The sequence below is a fragment of the Coturnix japonica genome, chromosome 5 (genome assembly GCF_001577835.2).
Source record: "Coturnix japonica isolate 7356 chromosome 5, Coturnix japonica 2.1, whole genome shotgun sequence".
Lineage (NCBI taxonomy): Eukaryota > Metazoa > Chordata > Aves > Galliformes > Phasianidae > Coturnix > Coturnix japonica.
This window is the reverse complement of record NC_029520.1, coordinates 23,114,177-23,133,110: the sequence shown is the minus strand read 5'-3', so window position 1 is coordinate 23,133,110 and position 18,934 is coordinate 23,114,177. Positions and strand designations below refer to the sequence as shown.

Sequence of the window (18,934 nt, the reverse complement as noted above, 5' to 3'; positions counted from 1 at the left end):
TTTTTATGGGAGGATATACACATTAACTTTTCCCACATATTCTATTTTATCATGGCATTCTTAAAATTTTATTCTTAAACTTTTAAGACTAAGTTTAGCAAAGTGTCAAGAGGAAAAAAAAAAAAAAAGTGTTGAGAGTTACAACAAAACCAACAATGGCATGTTGAGAAACCACATTTTGTTTACTTTTAGAATAGATGGGTGCAACCAGATTTGGGCTGGCAATGGTCTCATAAAACCAGCTGGTATAAAAAATACCTCCCATAAACTTTGTTTATAGCCCAGCTCTCAACCCGAGAAAAAGGCACCAACCACTTTCAAGGGCAGCTTCTCCACTCATCTTTTCTTTACACATGGGCAGGCCATCATCTACTTCTCCCCTTCCTATGACCAGGAGGCAACTGAAATGTTCTCCACTTCTCCATCTCTTAGATCTTGTAGATATACATGCAGTACCATACCCCACACCGCAGATGTTTCTGATTATCTTGATTGCAATTTTAATGTGCTAATAAATACTCCAAAGAATATTTCATAAAAATAGAGACTGTAGGTAAATAGGATAAGTCAAAAACAGTTACTGTGGATATGTAGCATCAAAAAAAAGTACTGCCAACACCACATGCAAGTTAAACTCCAATGAAACCAACACACAGCGAAAGAAGCGTTAAATAAAGATGGAGCTGGTTTGTTTTAGAAAATACCTTTTAGCTATTCCCTCTTCTAGAAGTTCTACAACTTGCTTGTAGTCTGTAACTAGATGTTGAGATAATCCTGTCAAAGATTTAAAAAGGGTTAAATGAGTATTTTTTTCCTCAGGAGTTCCAGTCAGTTCATTTTGTTACCCACTCAGGAGTCATAATAACAATGTACCCAATGCCAGGAGCAAAAGGATAATATCCTGGGATGCCACTCAGTTCTATAGAAGTAGTCCCAACTACAGACACAGCACTATCAGTATAAAAAATACCTTGCACATTCAAAGCACGGATCTTTTCCAGTGTACTTGCAAAATAAAGGTATTTTTAAAATGGCATAACTACATCTTCATAAGGAATTTCCAGCTATGCCATTGCTACTAATTGGGTAAACACCTTCTAAAGGAGATCTTGTCCATTGCCTCTGAATAATGGCTCTGCTCATATGACTTAACAGAATTCAGAACCAACCACTGTGAATATTTACCATTTATTTAACTAGGTTAGAACCTGCAATGCTGAGGAGCCTTCATGCTGTTATCTCTAGAGGGTACGCAATTATGGTGTTTTTATACTGTCTACTTTCAATATCCTCTTTGATTTTATTTTTAAGGGGAAAATACCACATAGAAAACAAAAGAAATACTGCATTGCAGAGCCTACTGTATCAGAGCAGTCATTGTGACTAACACAGTCCCAGTGGAGGGCAGCACATTGCTATGCTGTAGTGGCATTGCCAATACCATAGAACATGCAGATTCTAGCAGATGCACAAAATTAATTTCAACACGCTTGTATTTCTCATATATCCTGTTTAATATGCCTCATTTGCATTTTATGGTGATGATTAGTTATCATTTGTACTGCAGTGGCTCCTAAAGAAAACCACCTAATTTTTTAAGCAAGTCATTCCTCATCATGCAGTTCAGGACAACTTTATTTTTCCCTCCACACTAATGGACTGAATCAGGTTTGTTTTGCTTTATTTCAGGCCACAGAAGCATGGATTGATGGTGAAGTACTTAGAAATGTTATTTATTTAGACCAAATAATTCATATATTGCCACACTTAAAGTCAAGTGAACACAACATTCAGCAAGACTGAAATGGGAAGTCTCTGATATTATTAGAGAGAGTTGATCCTGATGGGGTAACAGCTTACTTAGATTTAAATGATAGAAAAATCTAAGCCAATTTATTTTAATTCCTTAATGACACACAAAGGGAAAAAAAAAAAAAAAAAAAACTAAGAAAAACCCCTCTCGCACTTGCACGCAAGGTATAGGACAGCTTTCAAAGAAGCAGCTTTTCTTCTGCTCTGTAATATTACTTTCCAATACAGTAATTTCCAAAGTCATCACATTTTCCATTTGAGAAGGAAGTTTATTAGTTCTCCACTAGTAATAGGATCATCAAAACTCAGTGTTTTCCCATACCATTTTTCAGGGCACCGAATAAAATACAATATAATGGAGGTTACATAAAAGAGGCATGGAGGAAACTGTTGCCTAAGTATGTTTCTATAAGCAGCGGATCACTGAATCTAGCAAAGAGTTCTAGTTTTGTTTTCAGTAAGATAAACTAAATGTTGTAAATGTTGCTTGAGAGGAAATGACAAAATGGCTGGTAGAAGAAGAGATCATTTTGAAGTGCAATAGAAAGATCAAAAACTCCTGGTCATCTAGAAATCTGCCTCAGGGTAAGACAGAATCACCCCCAGAAATCTGTCTCAGAGTAACAAAATAGATTGCATCATTTCCTGATTCAAGAGAGGCCAATTCCTTAACAGTGCAACCATCTGTGAGGGAGAAGTTTGAAACGATTCCAATCCAAAGCACTGAAACACTCTTAGCATTTTAAAGGCTACAATCTCACAGCCTTTACGTGGAAAAATGATGGGCTAGAGAATATTCAAAATACTTAGTGTTCAGAGATGGGACTTCCTGACTGGTCTTGAAATGAAAAACGTATTGCCTGGAGCAGAGCAAGTATCAGAGCAACTAGGCATCCTTAGAGCAGCTAAATTCTGATTTTATTCTCTGTCTTTTCTTCATACAAGTGCTAGCTGTACTCTGCATATCGATGTCAGCTGCATAACTGACACCCTAGCAGAATGCTGGAGAGCACCTGCAAGCCTTAGAACTAGTGTTAACTTGCAAGAGGTCTAATGCAAATACAGATGCCAGTCCTTAATACATTGGATCCATAGGAAATAATTGAAAGTCTGCTTATAATTCTGATCTCAGCTATCTAGCTCCTGGATACAATATTTTTGTATTCTTATTCTGCACTGAGAAACTACAGATAAAACTGAAATAGGCTGCAGCAGGTAGATAACATATAATATCATAATAAAGATCAACAATTGTTGACTGCAGAAATATATTTCTGCAGTTGGCAAGGTCATTTTGTATTAACATTGTGAACCACTTCATTTTCTTGGTTTCAGTGTTGTTAAAATCAAGCTGACTGTACTCTTCACCTACATGCAAAATATTTCTGGACTTCCTCACCAATTTATATTTGCAATGTGAGCTAACAAGTGCAGCTTCAAAAAGAGTGACATAACCAAATCTGCTTTAGTCCCTCTCCTCAAAAGATATCAGAGTTGTCTGAAGCAAAGCAAACTGTTACAGTTCTTAATTGTGTGAACTACACATAAACATATTTGTTAATATATATATACATACCTGCAAATACATATGAAAAAGAAAGAAGCTATGCCCTATGACTCATTCACCTGAAATTATTTCTGTTCATGTGCTCTCAGTGGGGCACGTAAAAGCACCCCATGATGCTTTCAACAGAGAAATCATTTCATTTTTCATGCACTGAAAAATAAGTTTTCAGTTTTAATTTCATGCACATAAAAAAATAAGGTTTTTTTCTCTTGTACAACAAAAGTGTAAAATCTAATCAATAGAACAGTCTTCCAGGATATTTAAGAACTTTAAACAAACAAACAAACAAACCCCCCCCCCCCCCCAAAAAAAACCAAAAAACCAACCCACAAACAAACAAAAAAAAAACCTGTCTTGCTTTAACAATAAGTAGTAAATACTTATTCAAAAGGGGTAAATCTAAATTAAAAATCAGAACTGGAATAGAAGTGACAGACTTGGCCTGGAAAATTCCAGATGAAGACAGAATAGTGACAAAAGGCAAGCCAGCCCATTGGCAGAAGCTATAACTTCATTTACTTTTGAAACAAGGAAACTCCATTATATGTAGCCAAGGAATCACTGGAGATATAGTCCTGAGAAAGGGGATGGAAATTGCCAAGGAAGGAAGTAGTTTAAAGACCTTTTCTCGTGTGGTGAAAGAGCAGCTGCTAAAAGAAAATAATTAGTATCTGTACTCCATCAACAATAAAGTTCTCCGATAACAAGCAGGTAGAAAGAGAACTTTGGAAAGAACTCAAAAAAGGCCAAACGTCTATGAATCTGCTTTTCAAAGAATGATAAGCTCGCCATACTAATGAGAACATCAATTCATCTACTTTCCAGCTCTCCTTAAACAGGGTGCTGATGTGCTGGGAAAGCGCAGCTGAAATGACCACAGTGTCAGTTAGCTCCTTTCGTTTAGGACCATGCAAGTTAAACGCCTCCCAAGTGCTTGTTTCAAACTTTGAGAGAAAGAATCAGTAACAACCATCAGTTGTTAGATGCTCTGTTACTGATACTGCAGGTGGCCAGGAAATCAGAACTGTGTAATTCAAATTCCATTCAATCAACAACTCACTTAGACAAGAACCCTATCAGTTGTCACATCTCATCTTAATCTCCAAACTGAAGATAGAAATCTTACATGTAATCCTGTGATAAAGAAAAGCAGAGGGAGGAAACTGGACCAGTAAGGATGAATTTACAAAAGAAATGGAAACAGGAACTCTATATTTAAAAGGCAGAACACGTAAGTATTTGATCTGAGGTGATAAAGACGATAAAGTTCTGTGTGATATGCTGTTTACATATTAAAGGTATACCTCTCAGGTGGCCAGCCAAGCACTTGCAGAGTCAGGCTCTAATACTAGGCACTCAGAAAAGGAAATGTGTACATTTACTTTCTAAACAAACTTGCACCAGTTCAGAAAAGGCTATTCCTTCTGATCCCTATGGTAAAGTTACTCTGTATGATTTTGCACTGGATTTTGTGGGGCAGGCTTTCTGTCAGTCATTAGTCAGATAAACTGCAGTGAGGCCAGCAAATTTTACAGCAGGTGCTAATCAATTTACAAGGCAACAATGGCCAAATTCCTATGCAAGACCATGAAGATAATATTCAAAAGTGGAAATGAATCAAAATTACAGAAATGATGAGAGAGAATGTAACTAAAAATAAGACAGACACCTGAAACTGAAATAAATTATTTTCGTTTTTATCCATCTTCTGCAACCTGATTTGGAAGCTATGATTTAGAAGAAAACAGAAAACTGAGGGACTGTTATTTATTAAAGTGTGAATTAAAAAGTGCATAACTGCACATATACTTGCATAACTGGATCTACGTTACCTATGCTCTGCCTTCTGAGTGTAAAGAAGGACAATAATCATATTGCATTCTCATTTGGGTAATAAAATTTTTTAATTGCTTCTCCAGGTGCAATCTGGAACATTAAACAGCTAAGTTTATCTCTTTCTAATTATTATTACTTTACAAATATACTAATGCCAAGGACTGAAATACAAAGAATTCAAAACAAAAGAAAGCAAGAAAGCAAAATACTGTGGCTAATACATGATCTGCAGCTGGAAAGGCAAACGGAACCGTACAGGATGTGCAGACGTTGAGATAACAGAGGCAAAGTCTTCAGTATAACATATATGTTCATATTAGCAAGCAAAATATTTTAACAGAGTAACTGCAGAAGAGTGGAAGCAATTAGGATCAGGCCAAGAACGTTTGCAAAGATACCTGAAGACCTGATCCACATTTACTTGAAATTTACTTGAAATTCTGATCGCTCACCTTGTACGTACGGTCCTGTTTCAGGGTGTTCTCTGACTCTGAGAGTGTAAGGCTTCTTGTGGTCTGACTGCTTTAACAAATCTCGGACACGCTCATTATAGATTTCTAGAAAACTGCAACAAATGTAATGTTCAGTGCACACAATTGGAAAAAAAAAACAAAAAAACAGGAAGCATTTATTTAGACAGTGTAAGTACCTGAATGTTGTAGTGGTCATTCATGACAAAGTTAATTACTTCATTATCTCTGTTACTGTTCCTTCTTACACAGTACACGCAGAAAGAACTTACAGTAGCAAACTTCCAAGAAACAAGAGGTATCCACTACTTTAGTTAAAAATTCGTAAAATCTGCTTTTTTAAAATGAGTAAGTTCAGATCCCTGGGTTGCCAAATGAAGTGCTTCATTAAGTGAATAAGAAAGGAATGGAGAATTATGACTCAGATTTAAGTTACACAAACAGTAAGTAAATTCTTCATGCAGTTCAACTTGAGCAGTCTATACTAAACCGAACAGATAATATATGGGGATCTATACCCTGGTAAACTAATGGGAACTGTATGGAAAACTAAGAACAATGCTTCGCATCCACCCTCTATGTTCTTCCTCTTGGCCCAAATGGTTATTATCTGAGAAAATATCTACAAAAACAATAAATCAGTCTTTGATTTGTTTGACTACAGCGATATATGTTTTGCAAACATCCATAGTATTGCCCAAGGGAGTGACACACTTACCTGACTTTAACTCTGCAAGATGCCGTCTGGTCTGAGTAATCATCTTTCCTTGAGAAGAGGCCCTGCACAAACCAGTCTATGTAAATTTTAAATATATCAAGAAAATCTAGCAGCTTAATCAAATGCAAGTGAAATTTAAAAAAAAAAAAAAAAAGTACCTCACATATACGAGGTGTCAGCCCGATGGATGCCTTCAAATAATAACAAAAAAAAATATTAAGCAATATACTTGCTATTACTGATTCAAAACTCTTATTTAAATAAGAGTTAAATTATAAGAAAAGGACAAAATTATGGCACAGCACTGAAGTAATGACTGCATGGCAGACTACAACACAGACCACTCAGGACTGTCATTCAGAACAGCGTGGCAGTGCTCTACTATCCCAACTGAAGCACCTTGGGCATGAAACACTGCAGGAATTAGTATGCTGTACAATGTCAACTGTCTTAACTTCAGTGAAAGTCCTAATGATAGCAAAAGTCATTATAGAGCAACTTAAGCAGCATCAGTGAGAGATTTAGAGACTTCCTGGGTTAAATCCAAGAATTGTTCAGTGTGAAGACACTGGTCATGCCTTTGTCACAGGAGTTGCAGCATAAAGGCAGGATAACATAGGCTAGTTTGACTGGCTAGTCATATTTTACTTTTCCCTTATTTTATTTCTTTATGCTACAGAATCAGAGAACGTTATGTTCTAGAGTTATAAATCTGATCTCCCAAAGAAAATAGGACATATCACCCAAACTACAGAGCCTAAAATTTGCCCAAACAGACTAAACAGTACTAAAGCAAATCCTATGCTTTTGTGTAGCAAACTTATTTTGACATGCTTGCTCACACTTCAATAATTACACTGCTAACACACCCAGAGAAAGACTCTAGACACATCTTAGCCAATGCTATGTTGTTTACCTAATTTGTAAAGACTTGCCTCTCATTTTATACGTGAACAACTTACATAAGCATCCTGCACAACCAGCACACATCACCATTGAAAAGTAAAGCAATATTTCTGAGAGGCATCCCACCCTCAACCCCAAGTTAAAATGAATGCTATAACTCACAGGTGTTCCCATCATTGTGTAAGTTTTTCCTGAACCTGTTTGTCCATATGCAAAAAGGCAGATGTTATATCCTCTAAATGCACCTGACAGCACAGAAGTGCCAAGGTCCTGGAACACCTGGAAAGATCAATAGAGACAGAACAATCCATTAATAATATGCCTCTCTAGAAACATTCTGCATTATCTGTAGATGTTCCAGTTTTAATAATATCATGTGAACAATGAGTTTCCTAGTATTTGTCTTTCTAATCTATCAGACACAAGGTTAAATGTCCAGCATTTGCCTGTTAGGTGATCCTCCAGATACTGATATACTAAGCACAGTGCTGACACCAAGTAGTTTTAAATTGCGCTTCCCTGCCTGTCATCTCTTATTTTACTCTTAGAACGGAGATCCTAATTTCCTCCCCAAACCTTTTACAGTCCTCTGCATAAATCTGGAAGGATATCACGATCAAGGATCTTTGAAGCAGTAACATTAGTAGGAGTATTACACAAGATAATTACAGGTCAAAAACAAAGCAAAGTCAAAACCAGAGCCTGAGAGCCATACTATGTCCAAAAAATACTTCTGTCAGACCCATGTGGCTAGGAAGTGATGCCATGAATTTCTAAAATGCTTTCTTTTCTGTTAATGCTTCATGCACAGTGATGTGTGTTCTGCTTATAAGACATACCCTGGAAGAGTTGCCACAAAATCAGAATCAGCAACTTCTAAATCTTGCACTGGTCTCCTTGGGGCTGCAGAATTTGTACCATCACAGCTAGACTGCCCACATAGTGAGCTCTGAATAATAGCTCCCACTGCTTTCCCTTCCCTTTTTCAGAGACACAGCTGCCCCAGATTGTGGCTGTGTTCTCAGGACATCAAAGCCACCACAGGCTGCTTGAAAGGATATCTGGAAAGGTTTTCTAGGAAGTGCAGAGTGGATCAAAAAGTTCCTGTAGGCAGGCTGCCAATTTCTTAGCACAGCATTAGCTTTCCAAAAGAAGTGCTGTGAGAGTTAATACCTTTGCTTTTCACATAGAACACTAGCTTAGAAATTCAGAGAGATGCATAGGATTTCACTATATTCCTGTTCTGAAATCTTATCAATTGCCAGTCACTTATTTCTCTACTGGGCAGTTAAATGTATCAATTAGATGAGAAATTCAATAGCAAAACATATTTCATAGATATCATTCCACCTGAACTGACTAGAAGAGATAAAATATCAGCTGAAACTTTTATTTTCAGATCATATTTCAACTCAAGGTGAGACAAGGTGCTAATTTCCAGCTGAAGAATCAATAATAATCCCATTCAGAGGAACTTGGCTAGCCCAACCCATATTCGTAAGGATATGTAGAACATGAGAACATCTGCTGCATTAGAATTATCAGATCAAGGACCTTTTGAGTTCATGGAGAGCCACAAACAACAGTTAAAGTCATAAACATAATAAACAGACACAGACTGCTGAGCAGGAGGTCCACAGTCCAGCCAGGAATATTAAATGGGTAAGAAACTCCATGCTGGTAGTTCAAGGATTCAGCAGAGATGTTCGCATGAGTGTATGCATACTCACTAGAGAGCACCAAGCTGGGCTATCAGATGAGCAGAAGAACTACAGAGCAGGGCTCAGGATCTATGTAAGGATATTAGATGGGCAGAGGGCCCATACTGGCATTTGAGGAATCTGTAGCCATGAATGTTCTTTGACCTGGAGAGTTAAGGTATGCCAAATATCATTGAAAAATGTCACCAGCCAACATCAATCCTGACCAGAAGAATAGGAAGAAAAGACTTGACTGTCTATGCTTATGTTTCATGCAAGTGCTGTATGTGAGTGCTGCTGAAGGCAGAGCCCTCTGTGGCATCTGGTGCAGGACCCTTTTGTTGGATTAGTGAAACACAATTCTGGTTGAAGCTGCAAAGGGAAAAAGAGCTGCCTCACCCGTGAGGCTGAGATGAAGAGACCTCTATGTCTCCAGGCGCACAGTGGTAGCCTCCATGGGCAGAAAGAATCCCAAGGTTCTGGAGTCCACATGAGGCAATGTCCTTATCAGTGGCCTACATACATTTAATCATTTGGTCAGAAGCAACTATTCATGGTCTTTCATTAAATCAAATTCAAGAGTCCAGAATACACTAAGAACTACTAGTTTACTTGCAGCACTTCTGGCTAGTAAATCCTTATGAAGGACAACATGCCATGAAAAGGTCAACTTTTATGAACAGAGAGACAGAAAGTATGTGATACTATTAGCAAAACACACTGACAATGCTCAGGTTATGAATAAGTAAACAAATAACAGACATATTACTGTCATGGTTAAAACCTATTAAAATAAATGTTGCATTACATGCATAAATATCAGTAGAGATAGAAACCTGAGATCAAAATATGCGCCATCAGAAAGGTTTAGAATCTCCTCAAAGAACCCAGAAATGCAAATGATACAGAAGAAAGCTACTGAGAAGGACATGACAGTGTCAGTTTTACTGTGCTACTATGGAAAGAAAGTGCACAGTTTAAGAGAAGAACAACATCTAGCCCTGGGGAGTCTAATAGCCTGAGAATTAGCATCAAAGGGGCTAGGCAAACAAGCCTAAGATAGCTATGACAGCTGTGCATTTAAAGCACCAGGAAAAAGAATGGTGATTAAAAAAAAAAAAAAAAAGGTAGAGGTAAGGAAAAGGTAGGGAAGAAAAGTTGTATTTGATGTGGGGAAAAGAAAGCTTTTTCCTTCCAGCAGCAGAATGGAATTACCACTAAAAATTCTCTCAGAGCTTTTACAAAAGCAGTTATTCTGTTGACCATTCCAAATGTAAACGTTTCCTTATGCCACAACCAGAACAGAGAGAAAACTGTTCCATATAAATCATGTACATACTGGAAAATATAAAACAAGATCACAGGCAGCACTTCACCAAGAGGCTTGTTGCCTTCTGAATTGTGGGAAAGTGCAATAGTAGGGATTAGGCAGGGGGTTGGGTTTTCTCAGAGGTTGCTTGTAGCACTGTTTCAACATCTGTTTTTACTTACATCTCTTTTTCTATATAGAAGCTCCACTTAAAAATAGTAATTGAATAAATATATCAAAATGTGCAGCGAGCCCTGTTGCTTTTTACTTTAATTCATCTCTGAAACTCAGAGGGACCAATTGCAGTGGGATTTCTTGCATGAATAAGGTCTACAGAAATTGATCCTGTATTTTTTCAGAGTTCACTTTTGTGACATTCTGAGCACTCTGCTGCTCCTAATTTACCGTTTTTGAGGGTTTATACCTTGTTTACATTTGGCTTTATGTGGACAGTGTACAATGCACCCCCATTTCACCCCAGCCCAGTTTCTGCTTCTCAACTGAGAGTCACTGTTTGTTCCAGCGACCATGACAATCTACTAACAGAAAACCAACCACAATTAACAGCTGGAGTTGAAAAGCACAGAACACTTGGCCATAATCATGCCACTGCTCTAGAATACAGTGATAAACATCAAGTAATCTACTTCCTAACTACTCATTATGAAGATTTTTTTCAGTAACACCAATGAGACCCTGCTGTAAATAAGGGGCTGACATCTATAACAGATCGATCTGTTTTTCTTCAGTGAAGGAATCTGGAAAAGCATATGAGCACTAATGACAGCTACACAAATCACTGTAACAGATTATTGGCACAACTCATCAACATAAGCTATAAGACAAGCTCCTTTATGCTGTAGTCTGCGGAGGACTACAAAAATGATCCAGGGGATGGAACACCTCTCCTATGAGGACAGCCTGAAACTTCTGGGGCTGTTCAGCCTGGAGAAGAGATGGCTCCAGGGAGACCTGATAGCAGCCTTTCAATATCTAAAGGCGGGGGACTACGAGAAGGAAAGGGCTAGACTCTTCAGCAGGGTCTGTTGTGATAAGGGAAAATGGTTTCAAACTAAAAGAAGGGGATTTAGATTGGATATATGGAAGAAATTTTTTTGCAGTCAGGGTGGCAAGGCACAGGGAATGGGTTGATCAGAGAGGTAGTGGATGCCTCATTCTTGAAGACATTCAAGGTTAGGATGAATGGAGCTCTGAGAAACCTGATCTAGTTGTAGGTGCCCACATTCAATACAGGGGAGTTAGACTACATGACCTTTTAGTGTCCCTTCCAACTCAAACAATGCTGTGCTTCTGTGAAAGTTATTAAAAACACCGAAGTCAACAAAAGGTTTATCTAAAGGTTATCTAAGATTCTAAACTGAGCTGGCCATGGGCCAGAACATCTCTGAGACAGGGCACTTAAATCCAGAGTAGAATAAAGAGAAAGTTCCTCTTGAAAGAGTGGCTCAATGACTTTCAGTGGCTGGAAATCTGATCGAAGTACAAGACGGTGAGAGCCAGATGTGAGTATTAAGATGATGTTGGGGAACTCTGAGGTAAAACAAAAACTACTGAGGACCAGTGACAGCAAAATGAAGGCATGAAAAGAAATTGGGACTGAATAAGAAGAGGTTAAGGGAGAAAAGGTGGGACTAGTATTCACTGGGAGCAAGAAATAAGTGGGAGAGATAGAAGCACAGGGTTACTAATGCTTCAGTTCAAATGTTTCAAATCAGTTTTCGAATTAGGTCTCAAGAGAAGATATTTTACTACACTCAAACTCGGCAGCTCAGAAAACAATGAGCTTTAACCCTATTATGATAATAAATTAGAATTTCAAAAAGTATTTATTGAAATCCTGTTAAAAGCTGATTTGAAATGTTCTGTATTTGTTTAGAAAAATTACCCTCCCTCATTTTGTGATGATAAATTACAATTCATCTACTTGACAAGTCTCAACTCAGTCAGAAAGCCTCTTAGTTTAGTGTAGTGCTGAAAAAAAGAAAAAACGAAGAGCAAAGCATAGTAATGAATTCATAACATGTTTAAAAATAGGAGAAGTCATTGAAATTAAAGCTTTTTCTGTGCTAATATCAGAGGCATTAGTCCAAATTCCACAAGCATCAACAGCTGTATGTTACACAAAATGCATGACAATTAAGCTCTTTGGACATGTGTACTAATGTATTCCATAATATAATGAACAAAATTGTGTTTTCTGTTGTTTGTAAGGAAGAAAAAAGATTTTTCTGAGGTTTTCTCAAGTCTTTCTTCTAAAATGAAACTTCAAGAATATAAGGTTTGTCAAGAAACATGAGCTGCACTTGGCTTCCTGCATTTGGCCAAAAATTCTGAGTCTTCCACGTGTTGCTGCTCTACGTGACTGGAAGGGTTTAGTTTGTTCCACACAAGAATGTTTCTTTCAGCAAAGCCTTTACTGGCTTTTATATGCCTTGTTTCTGCACTCACCCAGCTGTAACTGGTGCATATCCCATGGTGATTTATGAAGCAAACTTATTACCATCCAACTGTGCTCATAGTGGGAAAAAAATACATCTTTCTGAAGAAGTTACGAGGGCTTATTGAGACAACTGTTGTCATCCAAGGTATTTTGCTGGCATGCTTATTCTGAAGTGGCCAGTTTCCAGTTCCAATCTAGTAAATTCCAGATCACGTGAATTAGTCCCCACGATAGAACTTTTAGTACAAATGGGAGAAAGGGGAAGGCTTGATCTAAAACTAAGCTGTGTCCTCATCATACAGCCCAGGAATACCAAAATGCTGTCCAAGTTGTTGCAATATGAACATATTTGGGGTTGAAACTGTTTGGTTTTTTTGTTTTGTTTTGTTTTTTTACAGCAGATATGAATCACTTCAAGATAAGAACAAATCATTGAAGTATTTTGAAATCTACTTCAATGCTCTGTTAGAAAATACAGCACATTTTTCAGAGAGATAAACAATTTGCAGAGCAAGTACACTAATTGTGAAATCTTGCACTAGCAGCTTTACTATAAGCCAGAAGCTCAGACAGATTGCAGTAGGACACCTGAGCCTAAGAAACCACAAAGGATCATATAAAACCAAGACCCGAATATCTACTAAGGTAAAACACTTTCAACTCTTAGGCACCAATCAAAACTTTACAACTTATTCCTAAGTTAGATAAAGAATCACATAACTTGATTTCTGAAAAATCACAGTGTTAGTCATAGCTCATTCATACCAGAATAGAGACCACTTGAATTTAAACTTTTTTTTTCTCCAAACATGTTTGTGCTTACAGGTTTATGCCAGTGAGGCAAATACTTCTATAATTCACTTAAAAATATAACAAGCCTTTATGCAAGGTCTTCTCAGCTATCTCTCTTGCCGGCTTCAGAATCAAAATTTATAGTAGCTTTTCTACTACTTTCTTAAATAGTTTTCAAGATACTGAAAAAAAATACACTTTTTATTTATACGCCTGAGTATATTGAATTTTATCATGAGACTTGCACATGTACGCATAAATACGCATACCAGACCCATGACGATAATTTCTTCTGGAATGGACAGACATACATTTTGTGCTAGTGCCAAGAAGAGACAAAATAAGGCACAGAGCACCCCCAAACAGACGCCATAAGTGCAATTCATTTATTACTAACACTGATGGTTTGGGACATTGTTACTTTAACATCTCTGCTTGGATGTTAAAAGCATGGAGCTTTTTAGTTTTAGTGCTCACTTTTTTTCAAAACAGTATGTTTAACTTCATGACAAAAGTTTTACCATATTCTATTTATCCCAGCTGCTAAGATTTATTTTGGAGCCTCCGTATACTAGTATTTTTCTTTTCTTTGACCTCTACACTACTATCAAACCAATTGTGCCGCACACAAATTAACACAGAAGCATGCTGGCTCTCAGATTTTGTTTTGATCCTGACAAATAGTTAGAGATTATTAAACTCTCCATTAATGTGCACAATTCAAAGTAATCCTAGTGAATACTTTGCACAAGCTACAGTTAACAATGAGTATCTTTGACTTTTCATTGAATTAATAATCTATGACTAGGACAGTTGCTTAACGCAACTATGTATATTACATTGTAATGAAAATGGGACCTCTACTATGTGATAGTCTCCCTTTTACAGTAATAAATGCTTTAATTTCAAATATAATGACTGCATTCTAATAGGAATAAAGTTTTGGTAATATATGAATTCCAGAAGTACAAAACTGTCCTTTCTTAGCTCAATCAGAAACTGAATCTCAGAAGGAAACAAAAAAAGAGTTGTTTAAAACTACAGTAAATTGTCTGTTATGCTTGAAGGTTGAATACTTTGGGAAAATGAAATGTATGCCAAGTCTCAGAGAGAGATGGAAAAAGAAATCCAGTAAACCTACAAGGACAGCATGCGATGCCGAGCTTGCAAATTTAAGGAAAGAAAATACTGATATGTTACTTTTGTGTATTTTTAACTCTAAGTACTTCCTGGTAAACAGTGCTTGCATTTGGTTTAGACATTGAGCTGAGACAAACTCTGACCAGAGCAGAAGTGGAAGGAGGTGGAAATGGGAGGAGTGTGAGCTGCCCTGTTTGGGACCAGTAGGATAACAGAAATGTTTTTATATCCTACTGGTACAGTATCCATTTCCTGATTTGTGTGTGTCTGAAAAGGTCAATATTTTCTATCATCATTAGGAATCTGAACTGATCTTGGAAATTTCAGAAATTTCAAGGGAATATGGTCAATACAGACAAAAAAAGCTATTTCTTATAACAGGGTTTTGAATAAATAAAATCACCTCTTACTACAGTCGCAGTCCACAAATATCCATGTGAACAAAAAACTCACTAAAAGAAAACTGCGTGTATTGTAAAACATCAGCCTAAACACAGAATACTAACATAAATTCCCATCAGTTAATAACTGAGTTCAAAACCATAAAAAAATTCTTCTTGCACAGCACAGTTTAAAAATAGCCTTTTAAAATACCACTACTTTAATGAAAGAGGAAGAGACTGAACTTATATAGAACCAACATGGCCAACAGCTGCTTCTCACTGTCGACTTTTTAAATGCTGAAAAGACTCAACCACTCCATTCCTATTAAAGATTTGAGATGCAAACCAGCAATTAAGAATATGCCTCATGAGTAGGCAGAAAGCTTCAGGACATCATCATGACAATTGCAGCAGACCCAGACACAAAATGGATTCACTTAAAATAAAATGTGTTATTATTTCCTACATAGACAAAACTGCTATCAACTGTGAGTGAGGATAGTTTAGGCAACTGCATGAACAAAATAAAACACAGGAGGCTCAGTTCTGCAGTATCCATTTGCCACCACTTCCACAATGAGGAGCAGACATGCAGTATCTCATGTAGCATGATTCACCACAGAATCTGGCCCACCTACTGCAGTTACCACCCAAATTATGACCAAACTCTGTTTTAACTAAATAACTAATTCTGATATGTAGCATCAAGGCTTGCATTTAAGATGAAAAAACTATTTCACAGAATAAAATTATTCAGCAGTAAACATTTCCTGACAAAACAATGAGAGCTTTTGTTCTAAAAATTTCCCAAAATCCCAAAGATCAATTTAAATAAAAAAGGTAGAAAAAGGATTCAAGGAAGGAATATCTGAAAACAAATCTAGGCTTCTACTCCAATAACGCAAGGCTTTTCTGCACGTGTTTTCTCTTAAAGAACATTAAACAAATGTCAACTGAGGGGCTTTCTGCACACAGACAGAAAACACAAGCAAAGGGAAGTGCATTATGCGGATCAACTGCACAGAACCCTCTACTGTGACATTAGGATTACTTCAGCAGCATTATCCCATTCAAACCAAATAGAAGAGGGAAATAAAAAAACAACAAAAACCAAGCACTGGTCCGTTAGTTTGGGAACATTTCTTCTCTCTTGTTAAGAGGCCACAACTCCGCAGCCAGGATTACTTCTCTCCCTTCCCTCTATCCAGTCTTTTCAGTTTCTTTTCCCAGTTGAACAGGAAACTGAGTGAAAGAGCAGGCTTCCCTCCAGCTCAAGCTGCCTGGCCTGTGGCAGGAGCATTTGCACCACAACTTGAGAGAGATTGGTTGTGGGCTCTGCCAACAAGCTTCCTGCATGCCCTTAAATCCCTTTGTGCTTTAATTCCCCCTGGAAAGGACAACAATCGTGTCTTTGTTCATGTATCAGCTGTCATTTTTTCCAGTGCAAAAGCTATTTATTGTGTGCATCATAATGTACATACATTCATGCTGTTAAACATAGTGTAAGTCAAGCTTGGTCAAAGTATGTGGGTGGAACTGTTATCTGTGACTTTTTCCTAGTATTTTACACGACAAATAAACATGCCATCCTTCTGGATAGAGGGTGTAAGAATGAGAAACAACAACTAGGCTGAACACTCACTTTTCATTTTTACCATTCTATCACCAAAACACACAATCACGGAAATATACCTCATCTGTTTATAAAGAATTTATTTTGAGAGAGAAATACCCCTATGCTTTCCACATCCATCTAAATTGTAGATGCTCTGACAAATTCCGATGTTTTTAAAGTGCTCTATCAGTAAAGGCACAGCTCCATCTGCTTTAAAAGATAAAAAAAATAAATAAAAATTGCTGGTGTTTTATTGTAAAGATCAACTTGAAAGACAAGATATCCATCACAAAAACACCACCTGCTATTTTCATCTACCTGCACACAATCACATTCATCACAGAACCCTCCTTTCCTGCCCAGTGGGGATTCTTACCATGCTACCACTGGATAAGAGAAGAGCAGTCACAGTCTGAACACAACAGCAGAACAATCCAAAAACCAGTGTGTGACACTCACCAATATTAGCTGACTCAGCTTAGTTCAGATACAATTCAGATAGTTGTAGTGATAAACCTCTCTACATAGAAAACAACTTACGTTATTCATTTGTTAAGCCAGAAACCAAGATTTACACCTTTCATTATGTGCCACACATGAATTGAATTCTGCTGTTACACCCACTCTTTGAATCAGCATAGAAATATTCTACCCATTAAGGACCAAATGAATCCCTTTCCATTTAGATTAGTGCAACGCAAAGCAGACACTAGGCTTGCTAACAACAGATACTTGTTAGAGAGACACATTGCAAACGTCCTCCCATTTTTCCCTCTACCCCCAATAAGCTAATGTTTATGAAGTACCACAATCTAACTACAGGAAAAGCACTGCTTATTTTGTAGGGGTGCTTTCATTTTCTGATCTATATCTAGGGATCAACTGACAGAAGCCTAACTTCAGACTTAAGTCCTCACTCTGCAGATGCACTGTAAAGTAGAATTCTTACAGGTAGCCTGTTTTTCCAAGAGCCCCATTCCATTTATTTTATATAGTCCTTAAAGATATAGCTACCTGGGCATATTCTAGTTCTCATACACATCAAAGGAAAAGCCAGAAAAGCTGAGTAATTCTGGATCTCCTGCCTAGACTTCCAGAATACATCCTGCCTACAAGCCAGCTACAGGAAGCTCCTTGTTTGATGAGAGGATGAAGGGCAAGTACTTAAATCTTCCTGGATCCCGTTGCAATAAGCGATAATAGTGATGTTAAAATAAATAAATTTTTAAAAGGTCAAACTGATGCATTAAGAACAAAATTACACAGCAACAGATGAGACACAATAAACAAACAAACGAGCCAAAACCACAAAGGATTTTTGCTTAAGCCCACCCTGTGCAGAGGAGTGGCTACTCCATAGTGTCACTCTATTACCTAGTTCTTTAAAATTGCTGTATGTTTTAGAGAAGGAAGGAGAATATTACAAATAGCTATGCACAAGCTGCAACATTTGTGGCTTCAAGCAGCCTAGGAAGCAGGTGTGCAACAGCTTTTGTTGCATTGTGGGAGCAGTGGGGAATGTGAAGGTCTGAGTGTTGGGGGCATATGTGTGCCTTTGGCTGAGCTCTGCTCTGTGCTTCTTCACTGAAATGCAGTGAAAGATATTTCCTGAGTGAACTCTGGGCCAGAAAACCCAAGAAAAGAATCACAGGGGAAACTTCAGCTTTTCTAAGGGATAATGTCACAGCAGGAAGAGCAGAGAGCCCTTCACAATCGTGCTGCTTTACTGCACTGCAACTCAGTAAATATTTTATCTATTCCACTCCCCTGGGCCAGATGTGACTTCATGTCCTCTCCTGCCTTAAAAGCAGAAAAACCACGAGCTGACAATTTAAGTGTTGTGATACCATAAAAAAGAAAAAAGAAAAAAAGGCAGTTTTAATGATGTCATCTTTAAATAAGCAAAATAAACAGAGAGCTGTTCATGTTCAATATTAAAAAAAACAACAACCCAAAACAAAACCGACTCTCTTTTGCAACGGAAAGAGTAAGGAATAAGTAACAGATAATGAAGTTATAAATATCCCACATTTCTCCCACCACAGCTAGCTCTTGGCTGGGATCCCAGGTCATTAGTGGATGTCTGCAATTCCATGCGAAAGGAAAGTAAAGCAAAACAAAAATTACTAAGTTTTATTGTTTAAGGCAGAAGGGACAAGTATCAATTCTCAGCTGTCTCTAACAATAACTGCCCATCAGTTTTTTAAAAGAGGATGGAAAAAAGG

General features: G+C 37.5%; 1 protein-coding gene across 3 annotated transcripts in view; it reads right to left on the bottom strand.

The window, feature by feature from the left end:
* Nucleotides 1-18,934, bottom strand: part of STARD9 (StAR related lipid transfer domain containing 9) — a 90,408-nt gene that overhangs the window by 45,107 nt on the left and 26,367 nt on the right. For all 3 annotated transcript variants that reach the window (XM_015864679.2, XM_032445053.1, XM_015864680.2), the window contains exons 4-8: nucleotides 7,472-7,588; nucleotides 6,562-6,594; nucleotides 6,404-6,465; nucleotides 5,668-5,780; nucleotides 705-774 (exon numbers count right to left, since the gene is read on the bottom strand). In XM_015864679.2, coding sequence (XP_015720165.1) covers nucleotides 705-774; nucleotides 5,668-5,780; nucleotides 6,404-6,465; nucleotides 6,562-6,594; nucleotides 7,472-7,588 — 395 coding nt within the window. The remainder of the gene's footprint in view (nucleotides 1-704; nucleotides 775-5,667; nucleotides 5,781-6,403; nucleotides 6,466-6,561; nucleotides 6,595-7,471; nucleotides 7,589-18,934) is intronic.